Genomic DNA, 22,611 nt, shown 5'->3' on the forward strand with positions numbered 1-22,611 from the left:
CCATCATGCTTTGCTAAGCCCCCTGGCAGCCATTTTATATTTGGCTAACATTTTAAACATACATACATACATACATATATATTTATATATCCAGCAGGTGCCTTTGCGTTCCTACAACATGGAGCATTGCAGCAAGGAAGATCGGGAAGAGCATTGGTGCGATGACACAGCCTTGCTTGACCCCGGTCCAAACATGGAATGGGTCTGTGGTGGATTCGTTGGTCAGGATCACAGCTTGCATGTTATTGTGGAGCAGGTGGAGAATGGTGACAAACTTTTGAGAATCTGAGGAGGACACTCCATAATCCCTCACAGTTGACAGTGTCGAAGGCTTTTGTGAGGTCGAAGAAGGCCATGTATAGGAGTTGGTGCTGTTCCCTGCATTTCTCTTGTATCTGCCCCGCGGTGAAGATCGTGTCCATTGTGCCCTTTAGTGGGTGGAATCCGCATTGCGACTGTGGGAGGAATTCTTCAGCCACAGGAAGAAAGCGATTCAGGAGAATTCTTGCGATGACTTTCCCGATGGTCGACAGCAGGGAGATTCCTCTGTAGTTACCGCAGTCGGGCTTGTTACCTTTCTTGAAGATGGTCACAATTACAGCATCTCTGAGATCTCCTGGCATGATCTACTCCTTCCAGATAAGAGAGATGAGGTCATGGATCCGTGCCAATAGTGCTTCTCTGCCATGTTTTAGTGCTTCGGCGGAGATTCCATCTGCTCCTGATGACGACTTCTTCAGTTGTCGGATGGCCTTTTCAATCGCGTGCTGGGCTGGGGTTGTGCTGAGAGGTGGCGGATGGCATGCTGTGGGATGGAGTCGAGGACACTCACGTCGAAGACAGAGTTTCGGTTGAGGAGATCCTTGAAGTGTTCCTTCCAGCGGGCACTGACTGCCTCTCTGGCCTTGATGAGCACCTCTCCGTTCTTGGCCAGTAGTGGGGTAGGGCCTTGGGTGCTTGGGCCGTAGGTCATCTTGATTGCGCTGAAGAATCCTCACACGTCATGGTTGTCGGCTTGTTGCTGGATTTCTTGAGCTTTCTCCACCCACCATCTGTTCTTTAAGTTGCAGGTTTTCTGTTGTACCTCGGCCTTCAGACACCTGTAGAGCTGCTTTCTTGTCCTCGAGTTGTGTTGCTGCTTCCAGTCCAAGAATGCCTTGCGCTTGCGGCATATTAGCTCCTGGATCTCCTGGTCGTTCTCGTCGAGACAGTCTTGGTGTTTCCTGGTCGAGTGACCGAGCGTATCTTCGCAGGTGCTGATTATGGAAGCCTTGAGGGTTGACCAGGCACTGTGGAAACTTTGCATCTCTGGGTCAGTGGGAGTCGTCAGGTTGGTAGTGAGGCACTGGCTGAATAGGGCTTTCTTTGCAGGATCTTTGAGTGCACCGGTGTTGATTTTCTTGCGGCATTGTTTCTGTTGTCGTCGCTATTTTGGGGCAATGTAGATGGTGATGACAGAGCAAATTAGGTGGTGGTCCTTCCAGCAGTCGTCAGCTCCTGTCATGGTGCAGGTGATAGAAACATAGAAAATAGGTGCAGGAGTAGGCAATTCGGCCCTTCGAGCCTGCACCGCCATTCAATGAGTTCATGGCTGAACATGCAACCTCAGTACCCCATTCCTGCTTTCTCGCCATACCCCTTGATCCCCCTAGTAGTAAGGACTACATCTAATTCTTTTTTGAATATATTTAGTGAATTGGCCTCAACAACTTTCTGTGGTAGAGAATTCCACAGGTTCACAACTCTCTGGGTGAAGAAGTTTCTCCTCATCTCGGTCCTAAATGGCTTACCCCTTATCCTTAGACTGTGACCCTGGTTCTGGACTTCCCCAACATTGGGAATATTCTTCCTGCATCTAACCTGTCTAAACCCATCAGAATTTTAAACGTTTCTATGAGATCCCCTCTCATTCTTCTGAACTCCAGTGAATACAAGCCCAGTTGATCCAGTCTTTCTTGATAGGTCAGTCCGGCCATCCCAGGAATCAGTCTGGTGAACCTTCGCTGCACTCCTTCAATGGCAAGAATGTCCTTCCTCAAGTTAGGAGACCAGAACTGTACACAATACTCCAGGTGTGGCCTCACCAAGGCCCTGTACAACTGTAGCAACACCTCCCTGCCCCTGTACTCAAATCCCCTCGCTATGAAGGCCAACATGCTATTTGCTTTCTTAACCGTCTGCTGTACCTGCATGCCAACCTTCAACGACTGATGTACCATGACACCCAGGTCTCGTTGCACCTCCCCTTTTCCTAATCTGTCACCATTCAGATAATAGTCTGTCTCTCTGTTTTTACCACCAAAGTGGATAACCTCACATTTATCCACATTATACTTCATCTGCCATGCATTTGCCCACTCACCTAACCTATCCAAGTCACTCTGCAGCCTCATAGCAGCTCACACTGCCACCCAACTTAGTGTCATCCGCAAATTTGGAGATACTACATTTAATCCCCTCGTCCAAATCATTAATGTACAATGTAAACAGCTGGGGCCCCAGCACAGAACCTTGCGGTACCCCACTAGTCACTGCCTGCCATTCTGAAAATTACCCATTTACTCCTACTCTTTGCTTCCTGTCTGCCAACCAGTTCTCAATCCACGTCAGCACACTACCCCCAATCCCTTGTGCTTTAACTTTGCACATTAATCTCTTATGTGGGACCTTGTCGAAAGCCTTCTGAAAGTCCAAATATACCACATCAACTGGTTCTCCCTTGTCCACTCTACTGGAAACATCCTCAAAAAATTCCAGAAGATTTGTCAAGCATGATTTTCCTTTCACAAATCCATGCTGACTTGGACCTATCATGTCACCTCTTTCCAAATGCGCTGCTATGACATCCTTAATAATTGATTCCATCATTTTACCCACTACTGATGTCAGGCTGACCGGTCTATAATTCCCTGTTATCTCTCTCCCTCCTTTTTTAAAAAGTGGGGTGACATTGGCTACCCTCCACTCGCTAGGAACTGATCCAGAGTCTATGGAATGTTGGAAAATGACTGTCAATGCATCCGCTATTTCCAAGGCCACCTCCTTAAGTACTCTGGGATGCAGTCCATCAGGCGCTGGGGATTTATCGGCCTTCAATCCCATCAATTTCTCCAACACAATTTCCCGACTAATAAGGATTTCCCTCAGTTCCTCCTTCTTACTAGACCCTCTGACCCCTTTTATATCCGGAAGATTGTTTGTGTCCTCCTTAGTGAATACCGAACCAAAGTACTTGTTCAATTGGTCTGCCATTTCTTTGTTCCCCATTATGACTTCCCTTGATTCTGACTGCAGGGGACCTACGTTTGTCTTTACTAACCTTTTTCTCTTTACATATCTATAGAAACTTTTGCAGTCCGTCTTAATGTTACCTGCAAGCTTCCTCTCGTACTCTATTTTCCCTGCCCTAATCAAACCCTTTGTCCTCCTCTGCTGAGTTCTAAATTTCTCCCAGTCCTCAGTTTCACTGCTATTTCTGGCCAATTTGTATGCCACTTCCTTGGTTTTAATACTATCCCTGATTTCCCTTGATAGCCACGGTTGAGCCACCTTCCCTTTTTTATTTTTACGCCAGACAGGGATGTACAATTGTTGTAGTTCATCCATGCGGTCTCTAAATGTCTGCCATTGCCCATCCACTGTCAACCTCTTAAGTATCATTCGCCAATCTATCCTAGCCAATTCACGCCTCATACCTTCAAAGTTACCCTTCTTTAAGTTCTGGACCATGGTCTCTGAATTAACTGTTTCATTTTCCATCCTAATGTAGAATTCCACCATATTATGGTCACTCTTCCCCAAGGGGCCTCGCACAACGAGATTGCTAATTAACCCTCTCTCATTACACAACACCCAGTCTAAGATGGCCTCCCCCCTAGTTGGTTCCTCGACATATTGGTCTAGAAAACCATCCCTTATGCACTCCAGGAAATCCTCCTCCACCGTATTGCTTCCAGTTTGGTTAGCCCAATCTATATGCATAATAAAGTCACCCATGATAACTGCTGCACCTTTATTGCATGCACCCCTAATTTCCTGTTTGATGCCCTCCCCAACATCACTACTACTGTTTGGAGGTCTGTACACAACTCCCACTAACGTTTTTTGCCCTTTGGTGTTCTGCAGCTCTACCCATATAGATTCCACATCATCCAAGCTAATGTTCTTCCTAACTACTGCATTAATCTCCTCTTTAACCAGCAATGTACCCCACCTCTTTTCCTTTTATTCTATCCTTCCTGAATGTTGAATACCCATGGATGTTGAGTTCCCAGCCCTGATCATCCTGGAGCCACGTCTCCGTAATCCCAATCACATCATATCCGTTAACATCTATTTGCAGTTAATTCATCCACCTTATTACGGATACTCCTTGCATTAAGACACAAAGCCTTCAGGCTTGTTTTTTTAACACCCTTTGTCCTTTTAGAATTATGATGTAGTGTAGCGTGATGCGCACGCCTTTGCTGTCCCTTGCTCAGACGATGACGTAGTCTAGCAAATGCCAGTGCTTGGAGCGAGGGTATTGCTTTGAAGCTTTATATTTGTCCTTCTGAGCAAACAGGGTATTAGTTATGACGAGGCCGTGTTCTAAGCACTTCGTCAGGAGGAGGGTGCTATTGGAGTTGGCATAATGACAGCTTTCTACTATCATTATGTTATCTCTAATAAGTCGTTACTCCACTTTTTCCTTTTCTCTCTGTATCTTTTGTAAATATGTTATATCCTGCAATGTTTAATTCCCAGTCCTGATCTCTGTTTACAACCTGGTTTTAATTAACTGTACAAGGAGCGTCTGTTACTAAGTGATCCAGCTATGTGCTTTGATTTCAAGAGAAATCTGTGTAGTGATGTTCTAGTTCAGTTGTTAAGCTTTTACACCTCTATTCGAGGAATTTTCACATGAAAATATGGGTGGGTTGGAGGCAGGGGATGGGGTGAGGGGAACTTAAAGTTTTAAAAATCTAAAATCCACCTGCAACCCATCCACTTTCACCTTTTACTCAGGCGGGGCAGGGGTGGGCAGCCAACCTGCTGCCAGGAGGTGGATTGACATTTTAAGTATTATAATGAGGCCTGAAGCTTCTTTAATCTGCTGTCCAGGTTTAACTGCAGGCTACCAGGGATCTCGGGGCTCGTAGCTGCAACAGCCTCGGGGAGCAATCCTTGTAGGCCAGGAGGAGCAGAAGTGCTTCCTCCCAGCTCCCCAAGCTCAACCCCATTGTTGTGGATCGGACTCCCGGAGTCGGGGATTGGTCCCTGGCCAGTGTTATCGCCTGCCTGTTAATCAGGCTGGCTTCCGGGTGGGGAACATGCCCATTACGTTGCATGCTCCACACAGTATAACCCGCGGTTTACCGGTCATCCCCCATCCCCCCCTCAGCTCCGAGTGGGTGGTAAATGCCAAAGTCCAGCCCCTTGAGTTGCACAGGGAAGCAAAGGGCCCTTGCATTGCATAGTGCAACACAAAGGAATATGGAAAATAAATGATATGTTCACCTGTCAAAATCATACAAATAGTATACTGTATTGGTATGAAGATAATGATAGGGTGATGCATGTAAAAAATAATTTCATTGATGTATATTATTTTCAGTACTTTAATACTTGTATATCATAGTTAAAATGAAGCAGCAGCTCCCTTTTGCTCTCATTCATGATGGAATCATTGCTTTCAACACTATTGATTTCAAAAAGTCTACCTATTGTAATCTTTCTTCCTATCAATTTTTTGTTTCCAAATGTCATCTCATGTTGCCCATCTCTGTAAAATATAAATTATCGTAGGAAGATATTACTGTATGTTGGGTATGGGCATTTAATGGCATTGCACCTAATCCACAGTTCAACAAAGAAATGTTTTGGTTGCTCTCATAAGGGCGGCGGGGAGATGTGTGTGTGGTCTCTATGAGGGGGTCAGGTTCCCTTCTTACCAACTTGAGCATTTTCGAATCGCTCCCCCTCCCTTGGGTTCTGTACTCTGGGTTTATTTGCAGTGTGTGACAAAAGTGCGGAGGACACTGGTTTGATGCAAAGAACTTTGTTTTTATTACAGTCAGGGTAATACAAGCTTATTACTCTAGTAAGAAAATACAAGGCCAAACTTACAATCACTCTAATAAAGAGCAGGACAAGGAAAGGTACAAGGTCAAACTTGTAATCACTCCAATAAAGTACCATACACTACACATTCAAAGGGAGTTGCAGTAAAATTATACCTCCCACCTTCCAATACCTAATTCTAGCTAGGTTAGACTCCAGGGCGGCAGGGATTTATGTTTACCAATCCTTTTGATAGTTAATGGTAGATGGTGATGTTCTTCCTTCCTTTGGGACTTCAAGACTTCGAGGCTGGAAAAGTTAGTTTTACAACTGTCATGTTGGTTTCTCTCCTTGTCTTAATGAGGTAGTAGTGACCACCTCTCTCCCCCACTCTCTCTCCTCTCTCTCTCTAACCTCGTCCCTCTAATCTCTGTTGAAAACAGTGGCCAGTTATACGATTTCAGTGTTCTAATCTTGCCACCAAATCTCTTCACAATACTTTGTATAATTTTGGCGGGCTTGGTTCTTCTTTGTAATATTTTGTCGGGCTTGTTAAAGTTGATATATCTTGGGTGGGTTGATCTTCGAAAAACTGTTTCCTGATGGAAATATTAATTTGGTAATTGCAATGTCCTTTTTGCTTAGTCTTCCTCATACAGGCTGGATTGGGCCTCTTTGTGATGTATATGCTGAAAATGGTTTGTCCAGAGCCATGTTGATGGGGAGCTATCTCTGGGTGATACTGTGATGGTAATGTCTCTTGTGAAGGAAGATTTCCAAATACTCATTCTTCCAGACAGGTTACCTCAGTCCTCACAACCAGACAGTTCCAATAATCAAGTGGGCTTCCTTTGTTCCCTAGGTCCGCCCACAGGCTTGAATTTGTCTTGTAAAAGTTCATAACTATTAAAGTTCGTAGTTTCTTCCATAAGCACTTTAGAGTTCCAAACATTTTGGTAGATAATCCCAAATTAAATTTCCTTTCAAATGAGCCCAAACACAGGGGGGGTTCTGGTGAATTTTGCTCTCTGCACTCATAAAAAAGTTTAATCCAAATATAAAATTGTTTCTACAATTATATAAAATTGCTCCATAATCTTAAATGGTTTGGATAACGTTGGCCAGTTTGTTTCTTATAATTTTAGTTCAAGTCCAAAAAAAAGAAAAATGGCTTAGCATATCACCTGGTATATACTGAACCGTAAAGATCAACAAGATACTAGGTTCCATTCTTGGTCTGTACTGAGATAGTTTATCTCAGCTGATGGATGGCATTAGGGGATGTACATTAGGTCTCCGTGGCCTTGGTTAAGGAGCGGAGCAATCAGTCTGGGTTCATGCTTCTGATAACTTTTTAGTGGCCCCTGGTGAAATGTGCCCATGTGTTGATGTTAAATGAAGACAGGATCAGGCTTAATGCCCAGTTTTGAACAGGTTACAAGCTTAGATCATCCACTTGCACCAGGCAAGACAATGCAACAAGAGAAAATTAGAATGTAAGCAAAGGCTCCTTCTGATTGTCAGATCACTAACTTTCAGAACAATGAGCTTGACATCCTTCTGCAAGAAATGAGGTTAATGAAGGATACCCTGATGTGGTGCAGGAGGCCATTAAGAAGAGTGGTTGCAGTCTAATGGGGGGAGGTGGCATTGACTACCTGCCAGACACCAGCTCAATGTGGGAAAACAAATTAAATACCTCATAATGATAGACAAGGGAACAGAAGTCAACACAGCTTCCAAGAATGCACTCTACTACTGCAACTGTTATTCCCTCACCACCCAATGTCATTGTGTTCCGTGGCTTTCACTGGTTCCTTGCTTTTCAGCATTGTCCATCAGCACCTATACACTCCCATCCTAAACCTGAAAATGGACCTTCTCTCACAACCTTATCCAAATGCTCATCTTTGAATGGAAAATCTTGGATTTTCTACTTTGATACGAGCATCTATTGGCATAGCTGGGTACGCTACTTGCTCACACCTGGCTTCTACTGCAGCTGAAAACAGATTTTTTACACTGTATTTTTGTTTCACAAGAATATAGCCAATAATATGAGGGACAGACAGACCACAGGGGGTGGGCCAGGCAACATCAGATCTCTGAATCCCTTTCAAAATGATGTGTTCCTGGTTGGGGAGACCTATAGCTGAGAGAGCCTGGGATAGAGAAGTAGCAGGGCAGGTGCCAGCTACAGGTTCATATTGACATTCTGGACCTCTTCGATTTCTTGCTGGAGAAGCATATCAAATGTTCCTGCAAATAACATTATGTTACTGCTTATTCTGAAAGAGTATAGCGATCTCTGTTTCTCCTTCATTCAGTCTATAATCTTTTCCTGCTCAAGATGAAACATCTCTCTCTCTCTCTCTCTCTCACTCTGTCTCTCTCTTCATCCACAGAACCTTCTGGGTTTTGCCATATATACCCAACTTCTCTCCTTCCCCAGACAACTCAATTTCTCACAGCCCAATGCTTCAGGATCGTAATAAGTGATTCAATGTACCTAATTTTAAAAATTGTGTAAAAACAACAACTTAGCAAGAATTGAACACTAGAAATAAATCAGGAAAATCTATTCAGAATTAAAATGTGCTCTTGCACTGAATGGTTTTGTTACAGAAACAAGAAAGCATACTATTATTGGCTGGCTTTCTATCTAACTAAAATGGTATCCTGTTCACTCTCAACATGTTCCTCATGAAACTGCATATCCAAATAAACTGAATCTATCTTTAAGTAAAGAGGGTTTGGTAATACATTTCACAGAGGCACAGAATGACCTTATTTCCACAGGGCAGAGGAAGACATTAAAGCTCATTTTCTGTTTTGAATAGAAGTATTGAACAATTATGGACAACTATATAGTGCCATGTCTTTGTGTACTATTGATTTGGAAAGGCAGTTATAACAGTGAAAAATAACAAGTGCAATGGGTCACTTGAGGCAGCTGTTCAGACTGAAAAGCACTCTCTAATCAGTTCATGAATTTATATTGTGCAGTATTGACAATTGTAGTACAGAAGGATCCTGGAAGACTAGGCACTTTGAACCACTAACTGCCAAGAAGAGGGTGCAGCAAATGGTAAAGATACAGGGGGAGAAATTGACTAACCCCAAAAACAGGCGTGGGGATCGCGGTACACGACTAACCCACGCCTGTTCATTGCATTGCAGGCAGCACGTTATATTTGTGCTGCCTACTCTTTTAAATGATTGCTGCGTGTTCATTGGCTGCATGCGTCAGCAAGGTGCCCGATATCGCAAGTGGCCAGCGCTACTTAAAGGCAGCCTGCACCTCTTAAAGGGGAGGCACATTGTGGCTGCAAGAAATGTTAAGAGCTTTTTCAAAAGTCAATCTGGGCTGTGATACTTTGAACAATGGCTGAACATGCGGGAGAGCGTGCACTGAGGTTTTCAGATAATGCATTGGAGATCTTGGTGGAAGAGGTGGAAAGAAGGAGAGATGTCCTGCATCTGCAAGGATAACGTGGCCCTCCAGACACATGCTCAGGAGGCAGTGGGAACAAATAGCAGCGGAGGTCAATGCCAGGGGTGTTGCTCCAAGAACATGGATGCAGTGCAGGAAGAAGTTTAACAATCTGACACAAGTTTTCAAGATGAGTGAGTTCATCTTAAAATGCTCAATTCTCTACCCCCCATCACCCACCTACCAACAGTCTCTATCAATCAGTACTTAACCCTTTGATTCATATGCTTTACCTCACTCTCACATACTTAGCACTGTTGCAAGCCTCACACCCACAATGTACAGCTCGCACACACTGGCAGCTATTCAACCATGACAGCCACATCATCCAAACATATTAATGACACTGGCACACTTTCTTCCATAACAAGAGGCAGCAGCAAAGAATTAGGGAAGGACAAGCATGCTTGCATTTTTTAACACCCATGGAGGAGACAGTGCTGGCCATCATGGGAAGGGGCATCACTGAGGCTGTCGCCACTGGCGGGGCTGAAGGGATTGATGAGGGTATCTGCATACCTAAGCCTCCTTCTCTCATCCCACTTTTCCCTCATCCTGCAATCTCTTCTGACTCACAAGCTGCAGATGGTGCATGCACGCATTTCTAACTTTCTCTTCTCCCTTCACCAGAACCCAATCCTTGTCCCTTTTTCATTTCAGATACCCAAAAACTGGTACCTTCCCAGTCAGTGAAAGAAGAGGAAGAAGACAGTGAAGATGAAGAGTCACAGTCACTCGAACTTACACTCTGAACCACTGACATAGCGTGTATTTCAGAGGCTAGGATAGAGGAAGAATCTGCATATGGTGAGATACCCTGCACAAGTACACAGGAGCCAGGGCAGGGGGAAAGAATAGCGCAGTTGCCAGCTCGCTGGTTGGTGAGGTTGCACTCTAGTTCTGCTGCAGAGGAGTCAGATGAGGACTTCAATGGACCAGGCTTCTTCGATAACACCTCCCAAACCCACGACCTCTACCACCTAGAAGGACAAGGGCAGCAGGCGCATTGGAACACCGCCACCTCCAAGTACCCCTCCAAGTCGTACACCATCCTGACTTGGAAATATATTGTCGTTCCTTCATCGGCGCTGGGTCAAAATCCTGAAATTTCCTATCTAACAGCACTGTGGGAGTACCTTCACCAAATGGATTGCAGCGGTTCAAGATGGCAGCTCGGCATCATCTTCTGAAGGGCATTAGGGATGGGCAGTTAATGCAGGCCTTGCCAGTGGCATCCATATCCTGTGAATGAATTTGAAAAAATGCTGATGAGTGTACAAAAACAAATGCTTGGTGCACTGGAAAGCCTGCTAGAAAGCTTGCGCTCAATGTCAAGTAGCATGGAGGAGTCCAGCACCAACTTGGCACAAGGCTTTGCATAGAGCCTGGAACTCATCCTTTCCAACATGGAACGGGTGATCATGGCCATCAGCACACCTGTGGAACCCACCTTGATGCAGCTTCCATTGCAGCTCAAATGGCTTCCATCAAAGGCAGTGGAAGCTCAGAATGCTGCCATCATGGCTCCGGATACCACTGTTCAAAAGGGTTTCCAGAGTGTCACAACAGTCCATCAATCTGTTCTCCAACAGATCAAGTGGATTGCTGAGGCGCAGCATCGGGAGAGTGGCACTGTCCATGGAGCCAGTGCCACTCACCCACAAACCTGCTGTCCTCTCTCAGGAGCATTCCTGCTCCAACCCCTGCCACTCGGCCAGTGCCCTTGCTGTTACCTGTCAGCCAGCCAGCCCAGACTTCTGCAGCCCAACCTGAGTTAGTGCAATCTGAAGCTGGGCCTTCTAGGCCCAAAGCTGCTCGAGGTCGCCCTGCAAGGTCTTCTGCAGTCTCCTTACACCAGCTGCACATTGAGAGAGTGGAATCCCTTTCAGTCACATGTATGCAGTCAATGGCTGCAATAGGGGAACGGTAGCATAGTGGTTATGTTACTGGACTAGTAATCCAGAGGCCTGGTCTAATCATCCAGGACTACGAGTTCTAAATCCCACCATGGCAGCTTGGGAATTTAAATTCAATTAAATAAATCTGAATGAAAGAAAATCTAGTATCAGTACTGTTGATTGTGAAACTACTGGATTGTTGTAAAAACCCATCTAGTTCATTAATGTCTTTTAGGGAAGGAAATCTACCGTGCTTACCCGGGCTGGCCTATTTGTGACTCCAGACCCACAGCAATATGGTTGACTCTTAATTGCCCTCTGAATTAGCCCAGCAGGCCACTCAGTTCAAGGGCAATTATGAATGGGCAATAAATGCTGGTTTTGCCAGCGCGCCCACATCCCGTGAACACAGTTTTTAAAAGGCACCCTGCACCATGGGGAAGCCTGTAATCCGTGCAAACCCTTGTGCACACTCCGCCTGCTTGTCTCTGGCAAGAGGGAATGCAGTCTCTCGGTATAGAGAGACTCACTGACCTCCCTTATGAAGCAGTGTACTGCAAACTGCGAGATGTTGCTTATGTCTCCGGCAGCAGCCTGGAAGGAGCCAGATTCATAAAGGTTAAGAGCCACGGTCACCTTGACAGCCACATGCTGTTCTTGCCCTACTTTGAGGTTGCAGTTGTAGCTGTAGCAGTTGGCAGATCTCAGCCACAACCTCTTTTGTGAAGCAAAAACATTTCAAGCATTGGTCCTAGCTGAAGTTGAGGTAAGAGAATGGCCTCCTGCTGAGAGCCCTTCTCTCCCTCCTCCTCTTCCCTCTTTTAGCATCTTGTCCTGCTTGTCGTCACCTTTTTTCATTCTCCCAGTCATGCAATAGAAAAGCTCCAAAAATGCATACAATTGCACCAGCAGCCAGAAGAAATAATCCAGCAACTAACCTGTAAGTAGTTCATGATCCCTTTAAATAGTTCTGGTGGGGTGGCCATCATTTCATTTAATGTAGGGTTTAGCTGTTCGAGGTTAAGACAGGCCATAGGCTGAAGCGTGCCATGAAATAATGGCACTGCTGGCATCGGATCAGCGTTGCACACTGATTGACATCATTATCTGCCTGCTCTGCAGGTTGCCGGCGGTCGTTCGGTGCGCGCTTGCGAACCTTTTTACCAAGATAGCATCTAGCGCACTTCCCGTTGGAAATGCGCGCACGCATCTGGACCTAATTCTTGAACATTAGGAGGCCGCATAGCACTTAAAAACAGATAAGTCAGAGCCCAATTTCTCCCCCATATTTTATGACTTGCCCCGAAGAGCACTCCAAAAAGGAATGTGATGCTGCTGAACATTTTTAGAGAGGTTAGAATTATTGTGTTCCTAACACAGATGAGACTGCACACAGGGAGGTTAAAGTAACAGTGACCTCAGTCTTTATTAAGACACTCCAGAGTGAGTAACAGGCCTTAGGGGCCTGCTTATATACAGTGCTCCCAAAGGATGCTGGGATCCCTTGGAACTTCAAGGGATGCGCTCCCTGGTGGCGGAACATGGGAATGCATGCTTTACAGATACACAACATCACTCCCGCCAAAGTGAAAGTGAAAACGATTTACAAGGTGAGGCGGTCGGGAGCCTTTCTTTCCCTGGTGGACTGCCCGGTACAAATGTCTGTTCTGGTGTGTTGGCTGTGCCCTTGCTGGGCTGGCGTGTTGTTGGCCCTGCAGGGCTGCTGGGCTGTTGGGCATGATGGGCTCGATTTCCTGATCCGGCGTGGTGTCGTTGATTCTTTGGGTGTGTGTTGTGAGCTCGAAAAAGGTGGTGTCTGCTGTGGGTTGTTCAGGGCAGTCTGTGAACCGCAGCCTCGTTTGGTCCAGGTGCTTTCTGCAAATTTGTCCAATGTCTAGTTTGACTACAAACACCCTACTCCCTTCTTTAGCTATCACCGTGCCCGCGATCCACTTGGGACCATGTCCATAGTTTAGCACATACACAGGGTCATTCAGATCAATTTCCCGTGACACAGTGGCGCGACCATCATTTACATTTTGTTGCTGCCGCCTGCTCTCTACCTGATCATTCAGGTTGGGGTGAACCAGTGGTTTTAAGTGTCCTTTTCATGAGTAGCTCAGCCGGGGGCACCCGTGAGCAAGTGGGGTCTCGTGCAGTAGCTGAGCAGTACTCAGGACAGGCGGGTTTGGAGTGAGCCTTCTGTGACTCGTTTAAGGCTCTGTTTGATTGTTTGTACTGCCCGGTCTGCCTGCCCATTGGAGGCTGGTTTAAATGTGGCCGAGGTGACATGTTTGATGTCATTGCGGGTCATGAATTGTTTAAATTCGGCACTGGTGAAGCATGGCCTGTTGTCACTGACCAGTATGTCAGGCAGGCCATGGGTGGCAAACATGGCCCTCAGACTTTCAATGGTGGCGGTGGCGGTGCTTCCCGACATTATTTCACGTTCAATCCATTTTGAAAAAGCATCCATCACCACCAGGAACATTTTACCGAGAAACGGGCCCGCATAGTCGACATGGATCCTCGACCATGGTCTGGAGGGCCAGGACCACAAACTTAATGGTGCCTCAACTGAGCACACACGCTGCATTGCTGTACACAGGACTCTAAGTCAGAGTCGATACCAGGCCACCACACGTGGGATCTAGCTATCGCTTTCATCATTACTATACCCGGGTGTGTGCTGTGGAGATCCGAGATGAACATCTCCCTGACCTTTTTGGGTAGCACTACGCGGTTACCCCACAACAGGCAGTCTGCCTGAATGGACAGCTCGTCCTTTCGCCACTGGAACGGCTTGATTAGCTCTTGCATTTCAACGGGGATGCTGGCCCAGCTCCCATGCAGTACACAGTTTTTTTTTACTAGGGACAGCAGAGGATCTTGGCTGATCTAAGTCCTAACTTGGCGGGCCGTGACAGGTGATTTATCATTTTCAAACGCGTCCATGACCATCAACAAGTCTGCGGGCTGCGCCACCATCAACAAGTTTGCAGGCTGCGCCATTTCCATCCCCGTAGTGGGCAATGGTAGCCGACTGAGAGCATCCGCACAGTTCTCGGTGCCTGGCTGTGGCGGATGGTATAGTTATACGCTGATAGCGCGAGTGCCCACCATTGTATGCGGGCTAAGGCATTAATATTTATCCCCTTGTTTTCAGCGAATGGGCTTGTGATTGGTTTCCAGCTCAAATTTGAGGCCAAACAGGTACTGATGCATTTTCTTTACACCGAACACACACACTAATGCCTCTTTCTCAATCATGCTGTAGGCCCTCTCGGCCTTAGACATGCTCCTGGAAGCATAGGCGACAGGTTGCAACTTCCCCGCAACGTTAGCTTGTTGTAATACACACCCGACTCCGTACGACGATGCATCACATGCTAGCACGAGTCTTTTACACGGGTTATACAATACAAGCAGCTTGTTGGAGCATAAAATGTTTCTGGCTTTCTCAAAAGCAATTACTTGGTTTTTTCCCCATACCCAGTTCTCACCTTTACGCAATAACACATGTAGGAGCTTTAAGAGGGTGCTTAACCCCGGTTGGAAGTTACCAAAATAATTGAGGAATCCCAGGAACGACCGCAGCTCCGTGACATTCTGTGGCCTGGGCGCGTTCCTGATAGCCTCTGTCTTGGCGTCTGTGAGCCGAATGCCGTCCGCCGTGATCTTTCTCCCCAAAAACTCCACTTCTGTTGCCATGAAGACACATTTTGACCTCTTCAGCCGCAGCCCTACGCGATCCAGTCGCTGGAAGACCTCCTCCAGGTTTTGTAGGTGCTCGACGGTGTCCCAACCTGTGACCAATATGTCGTCCTGAAAAACCACCGTGCGTGGTACCAACTTGAGCAGGCTTTCCATGTTTCTGTGGAAGATCGCTGCAGCCGACCAAATTCCAAACGGGCATCTGTTGTAGATGAACAGTCCCTTGTGCATGTTGATGCAAGTGAGGCCCTTCGAAGACTCCTCCAGCTCCTGCGTCATGTAGGCCGAAGTCAGGTCGAGCTTGATGAACGTCTTGCCTCCTGCCAGCGTCGCAAATAGGTCATCTGCCTTAGGTTACGGGTATTGGTCCTGTAGCGAGAAACGATTAATAGTTACTTTATAATCGCCGCAAATCCTGACCGTGCGATCACTTTTGAGTACTAGAACAATCGGGCTGGCCCACTCGCTGAATTCCACTGGGAAGATGATGCCCTCGTGTTGCAGCCTGTCCAGCACGATTTCCACTCTCTCCCTCATCATGTGAGGTACCGCTCGCGCCTTGTGGTGAATAGGTCGTGCCTCGGGGACCAAGTGGATCCGTACCTTCGCCCCAGAAAAGTTTCCAATGCCTGGCTCAAAAAGAGAAGGAAATTTGTTAAGAACCTGGGTACATGAGGCCTCATCGACATGTGATAGCGCTCGGATGTCATCCCAGTTCCAGCGGATTTTGCCCAGCCAGCTCCTTCCAAGCAGTGTGGGGCCATCGCCCGGGACAATCCAGAGTGGCAGTTCATGCACCGTGCCCTCATAGGTGACCTTGACCATGGCGCTGCCCAGGACAGTGATAAGCTCTTTGGTGTACGTTCTCAGTTTCGTGTGGATGGGGCTCAGGGCTGGTCTGAATGCCTTGTTGCACCACAGTCTCTCAAATATCTTTTTACTCATGATGGATTGGCTAGCGCCAGTGTCCAGTTCCATGGCTACGGGTAAGCCATTCAATTTTACGTTTAGCATTATAGGTGGACATTTCGTCGAAAATGTGTGCACCCCATGTTCTTCATCATCTGCCTCTCTCTCTGAGGCTCGAAATTGCTTTGGTTCACCATAGACCGATCTTCCTCTGCCACGTGGTGGTTAGCAGGTTTTGCAGAGCTTGCAGCTCTTCTGTAAGCTCGTTGGAGGTGCCCCATTGTTCCACAGCTCTTGCAAACATACCCTTTGAAGTGGCATGAATAGGCTGAATGGAAGCCTCCACAACGTCAACAAGGTGTGAATTGTCTTGCATTCATCCTTTGTTGCGGACTCTGAGTCATCTGGGTCACCTGAGGCCTGCTGACAGTTGCAGCCTCGTGGTTTCTGCCCTGTACATTTCTGCTCGCAAACACAGTTCCAGTTAATTTATGAACATTGCTAGCACTTGTGTGTTGAGAGATTTGTTTGGTGTTATCACTGGTGGACATAAACGCCTGTGCTCTCGCAATGGCCTTACTGAGGGTCGGTGTTTCTACAGTCAAAAGTTTTCGTAGGGTGGTCTTGTGGCCAATGCCCAGTACATAAAAGTCTCTGAGCATTTGCTCCAGGTAGCCATCAAACTCACATTGTCCTGCAAGTCACCTTAGCTCGGCGACATAGGTCGCCACTTCCTGACCTTCAGATCGCTGGTACGTATAGAACCGCTACCTCGCCATCAGCGCACTCTCCCTCGGGTTAAGATGCTCCCGAACCAGTGTACACAGCTCCTCATACGACTTATCTGTGGGTTTCACTGGAGCCGGAAGATTCTTCATGAGGCTGTAGGTTGATGCCCGCAGACTGTGAGGAGGACCGCTCTCCTTTTTGCAGCGCTTCCTTCTCCGTCCAGCTCGTTGGCTACAAAGTACTGGTCTAACCCTTCGACATAGGCTTCCCAGTCCTCACCCTCCGAAAACTTCTCCAGGATGCCCAGTTTGCTGCATCTTTGTGTTGGATTCGTGTACTCGTCGCCAGTTGTTGTGTTCCTAACACAGATGAGACTGCTCATAGGGAGGTTAAAGTAACAGTGTCCTCAGTCTTTATTAAGACACTCCAGAGTGAGTAACAGGCTTTAGGGGCCTGCTTATATACAGTGCTCCCAAAGGATGCTGGGATCCCTTGGGACTTCAGGGGATGCGCTTCCTGCTGGTGGAACATGGGAGTGCATGCTTTACAGATACACAACAAGAATAATGTTACTTTTTTAGTATTAACTAGAATTAAGGATCTAAAAGTAGCATTGAGCCACTATGATAAAAGGGGCTGTTTTTCGGTCTTTGAGTGACACCACATTTCAGTCGCCAAAAGGATTGATATTCCCCTGGATAGCCTGCTTTGTTTCACTGTGTAACTTATCAGTATATGGTTTGAGGTACTCACATGAGATGTGCTTAGTTGCATTATAGATTCCAGTAATCCCACTTTGTCAACCAAGGAACCAAAGAGCAACATTAATTTTTAATTTTGCTATGTCCAAGTATGTTTTCTGAAAAAACTAAAATATAGAGAACATTTAATTGAAAGGAATGACCTTTATTTTCACCTTCTTTTTCATTTTTCAGTTTCTTTGATAATGCAAATTCTGGAATGAAATATGCAATACAGCAAATCTTTGTGCAACATTATTATGTTCATGGTGAATATTCCAACCACAGGGACATAACTGAAAACTTGAAAACCCAGTTGAAGACACATTAGAAATCCCTGAGTAGCAGGCTAGTGGATAATCATCTCTTTGACTAGCACTCCATCAGAATAAATCAATGTGAAACTGACATTTATAACTAGAATTAGGTCATCATGGCTCCTACAGGCAGGAATCGGTTTCCTATCTGCGATAAAGGGAAAATCATTGTACTTAATCATTTGATTGCTGAGTTTTTAGACAACATTTTATTGATTAACAAATCACATGGGAATGACTTCCTATGCATTGCTTCTGACAGAAAGTTGATTTCAATTAACTAACCGTGTAATTCATGCAGTCAGCTCCACGTTAAGTGGATAATCTGCTGCTGCAAAATTATGTTTATTGACAGGGTCTTTCATAGAACACAAGCTCACATTGAATGGGCTTTACTGCAGAAACATTTGTGGTAAAATTTTAATATAATAACAAATGGCAAATCATGAAATAGTTGATGTGTTTGGCAGAAAGTATAACACAATTCTAGCAGGGCCATATGAAGCTTGATGTAGCATGTAATGCAGATTGAAAATAGTTCAGCTTTTCAATTTTTGCAGCCTGATAAAAACAATCATTGGTGAGATATTTGTACAATGGACTCATTATGTTTCATTAATACAATGAAACATCATGACATCTCCAAATAGACGGTGAAAGAAAATACATTTATCTTAAAGAGGGTCAGTCTTCTGTTTGATATGTACTTGATTCATATTTATGTTCATTTATATTTATTGGGCTCCAGGATATTTCACAAGCCTGGCAATCAGATATCAGAAGATTGTGTTATTTTATTAGCTACAGGTAGAAATTGCGTTGTGTTCCATTTGAGGGCGATAACATTTGGGAGGCGGGACATTCTGCACCATTAAGTCCCAACCCACTCAAAAAATTCGGGTTACCGCCCCTGGAAGGAAGTGGAGCGCAAACGGCCCGAATTTCTCGGCCCTTGGTTGTCCTGCCATTGTAAGTCATTTTACACCATGTGTTCACATTTAAAGTGTGAATTGCTTATGTTGCAATGCAATTATGTCCTCCTATTCATGGGGGCACTGCAACCCTTCCACATGGGAAAGTGGGGGTGGGGGGGATAAAGGAAGGTATCAGTCCATAATTTGTAGTCAGCGGCGAAGCAAAGGCGTTCGCCACTGGCCCCGAAGAAAGCTGCCCACAGAGATCTCGCGATCTCTGTGGCGAGAAGTTTGTGTTTTTTGACGTTCAGTTGATTGCAGTGCTGTCATGGGGATTCCCAGCAAAGAGTTGCTGTGATGTTAGCACACTGTCTCACAGAGAGAAAAGCAGGAAATGAGAAGCTGCTGTTAACCGGACTTTTTAAAAATGTTGCAGAGAGCGAATTAAAGATTGGAACTTTCAAACGGGGATAAGATAGAAGTTGAAATATCACGAATAAGCTTTATTTAAAAAATTACTTGAAAGAAAAATTAATTTTTACCATAATGGAGAAATTTGACACTCCACAAATATAAAAATTAGTTTTTCAGGGCCTGAACATCAATATGCTTTTAAAACCTCAGTTACACCTATCCCAACAAGGCATAACATTTAATGGGTCATTTAACAGCGAAATCAGCGTGGAAAAGCTCAATATTTCATCACTTTCACCGGGCTGGATTTTCATCATTTAGCCCTACCATTGGTTTTTCGGTGGTATCTTGGTGCTATTTAAAATCTGAGTTTTTTTTAACCACCAAAATACCACTCACACTCAAAAGATGCTATTTTCATCAAATAAAACCGGTGGTAGGGCTAACATTCTTATTTTTCAATGTGCACCACTGAAAGTAAAATGGGTGGTATTTTTCCACATGCGTTATCAGTACCCGCCCAGTCCTCCTCTCCCCGACATGGCCTTACCTTGGGCCTGCCGTTCCTCCTCTCCTCGCCGCCTCCGGTGCTCTCTCCGAGGCCGGGGCGGCGTGCTCTCCCCCAAGTTCTCCCAATTTCCCCCCCACCACCTACACCAGGTGCTTACGAAGCCCACCCGCCGGGTGCGTTGCTCCCTGTACCCTTGCTGACTCGATCCCTTTGGCCAGCTGGGGGAATGGGAGCATGGGACACTGTAGGGACATGGGACACTGTAGGGACATGCTCTTGAATAAACTTTCTTCCAGCTCTATCCTGCATCATATAAGTAGTCAACAATATTGGCAGAGATATTTTAGGCCCCATTCCTTTAAATGATCTCCAAATTTCTTAAATATCCTTAAAATGTCCTCCAATTTACTCAAATAATACAATAAAAGCCTCAAACAACCTTAAAATCTAACTCTGGACTCACATAAAGATGTCTGTGTGTAAAACTCAGCCTTCTCTCTTGTGGACTGGACTGCAGCTCCGTTTTTAAAAATAGCGTACATAGCACTGGGTTCAATCAGATAAGATTGCACTTTTCTCGGTGGTAATTTAGGCCAGTGGTAAAAATGGTGGTATTGATGAATTCACCTGTTGTGGTAATTTTCGGTGGCATTTCGGTGTTGCACACTTAATGCTGTCATAAGAACGGGAAAAAAATAAGATCAGTGGTATTTTTTAGCACCGCTGGTAAATCACTGGTGAATTTAACACCGGTGGTATTTTGATGCTAAATTATGAAATTGGTGGTAATCTGTGATGAATTTATCACCGATGGTATTTTCGGTGGTAAATGGGTGGTAAATGATCGAAAAAATGACGAAAATCCAGCCCACTGATTTCACTGATTGCCAGCTATGGGGGCGGTCCACAGTGTCGGAGCAGTGAATTACTGACCGCTACTTCAGGATTTCTGCGTTTAGATGCACATGCGCTACATACTGAAGTTGCGGTAAATTTCAAAGGGGTAATGATGGCGAACGCTGACAGTTCGCCATCATTATAGCCTAACATGACTAGTTTCCATTACAAATGTGAATATGGATATTTACAATGGAAAACGTTGATAGGACATGTAAGATTTTTAGGATGCATGATTCCCTGTCTTAATGTCTGAATTTAGTAAGTACGTAGACAGGTATAAATAGTGACGTCTAAAGCTACATCATTTAGAAGTATTCTCTAAATATGGCTCAGTGATGAAGCATGTTGATGTATAGTCGACTCCAATGGGATGACATGGGCTCAAACCTGCAATTCCCTACATAACAAGTTTCCAGTCTCAGCCAGGAGGAATGCAAAGTCAGGCGGTGTTTCTTCACAGGAAATTTCAATGACCATCACACATTTCTCAGCGGCAGGATACAGAGCAACTCTGACAAATGTCTGTGACCTGTTTGCCCATCAATGGAGAGTGGTGTATGGTGTGGGAGGACTCAGGAAGAGGCATGTAAAAAGAAAAAAATGGAAATGAACAAATCAAAGTTCAGGATATTGGTGGCTCTGAATATGGGTTGTTAGTAAAAACACATCATTCCACCATTATTCTGTGTAATGTACAAATTTCTAAATCTGTTTATTCTAATTGCATTTTCCCTTCCCTGCAGCTTACTCTACAAAGCACTAAATCCCGAGTGGCCTTCTTTGAAGAATTGTAGTTTCAATACAACACACCTCGCTGCTTTAACTCTGCACAGGAGTCACTGATTCAGATATGAGAAATCATTTGGGCGTTAAACTAAAGCATAGGGATACAAACTTGAAATGACCAAAAAGAGATTATGGTTTACTATTTTCCTGAAATATGCATTATAAATTCGACTGTATTTTATTTATTTGGTTCACTTAATATCATCCATATGACATCACTGTTACCAGCTGTGTGCGAATAATTGAGATGCTATATATATGCATGCTGATCTTGTTTTTATTTGCTGCTGATTTACACTGTACAGTATTGGGGCTTTTTGTGTTATGTAGAAATATAAGAACATTTATGAACCAGTATAATGCTGCAGCTGAAGTTTTAATCTCAGTCATATTCTGTTGGGTGTATCAAATCAGTAGAATACAGCATGTAAACCATGCTGCATATATATGAAATGTTCTTAACATTTGTTTTTGCCTCAAACTCGGAATGACAATGGCAGAAATGTTACTAGCTAATACAGAAGGCAGCGTTGAATTAGATACTTCCTATTGAAGCAGACTTTAAAATGTATGTTCTTGGTGAAATATGTAACATGCTTTGATAATCTACTGAGATGTGGCAATTGATTGATAACAAAGTCATTTTTAAATTAACCATTATTATTGAGACAGTTTCTTAACTATTGGAAGGCTGCAGAAGTATTTCTGCACCAAAATAAAAAAATATTCAGTGGTATCTTTAGTTAATCTCATGAAGGCTATGAATTAGGAAATATTAACTTTGGAGCATTTATACTTAAAACTGATTTCTCTCCATTTTTACTGGCTCCTGTATGAAAGAAGAGGTGAGTTTTTTGTAAGCTCAAAGGTGTAAATTTGGTGTACAATGCATATGGAAATATTTTTGCTCTGCAGCATGAACTCTCAAGTTTTCAAAGAAGTTGGGTCCCATTTGAATTTTATTCAGTCTGAACAGCAGAAAGATGAATATGCCCTATAAGTGTAGTTAAATTGCTGGAAACTGCCTATTAATATTGTAACCATGATCAAAGTCACAATACTAAAAAAAAAACTATCTATTACTCTAATGCCATGTTCAATTTACTATACTACATTGCACACACTGTACAGTGGAAGGAGAATTAGAGGTGGATTTAAATCAGCCTTGCACTGAAGGGAAGATTCTTTGAAGCAAAATTTTTTTCATGAAATGTTATTTTGAGAGATTGTGTCTGAAACTTTGC

At 44.7% G+C, this 22,611-nt stretch overlaps 1 protein-coding gene across 4 annotated transcripts in view; it reads left to right on the plus strand.

The window, feature by feature from the left end:
- Positions 1 to 22,021, plus strand: part of LOC139268910 (merlin) — a 211,923-nt gene extending 189,902 nt beyond the window's left edge. For all 4 annotated transcript variants that reach the window (XM_070887744.1, XM_070887745.1, XM_070887746.1 and 1 more), the window contains one exon: positions 21,325 to 22,021. In XM_070887744.1, coding sequence (XP_070743845.1) covers positions 21,325 to 21,375 — 51 coding nt within the window. In that variant the 3' untranslated portion in view covers positions 21,376 to 22,021. The remainder of the gene's footprint in view (positions 1 to 21,324) is intronic.
- Positions 22,022 to 22,611: the final 590 nt, after the last annotated feature.

This window comes from Pristiophorus japonicus, chromosome 8, assembly GCF_044704955.1.
Source record: "Pristiophorus japonicus isolate sPriJap1 chromosome 8, sPriJap1.hap1, whole genome shotgun sequence".
Classification (NCBI taxonomy): Eukaryota; Metazoa; Chordata; class Chondrichthyes; family Pristiophoridae; genus Pristiophorus; species Pristiophorus japonicus.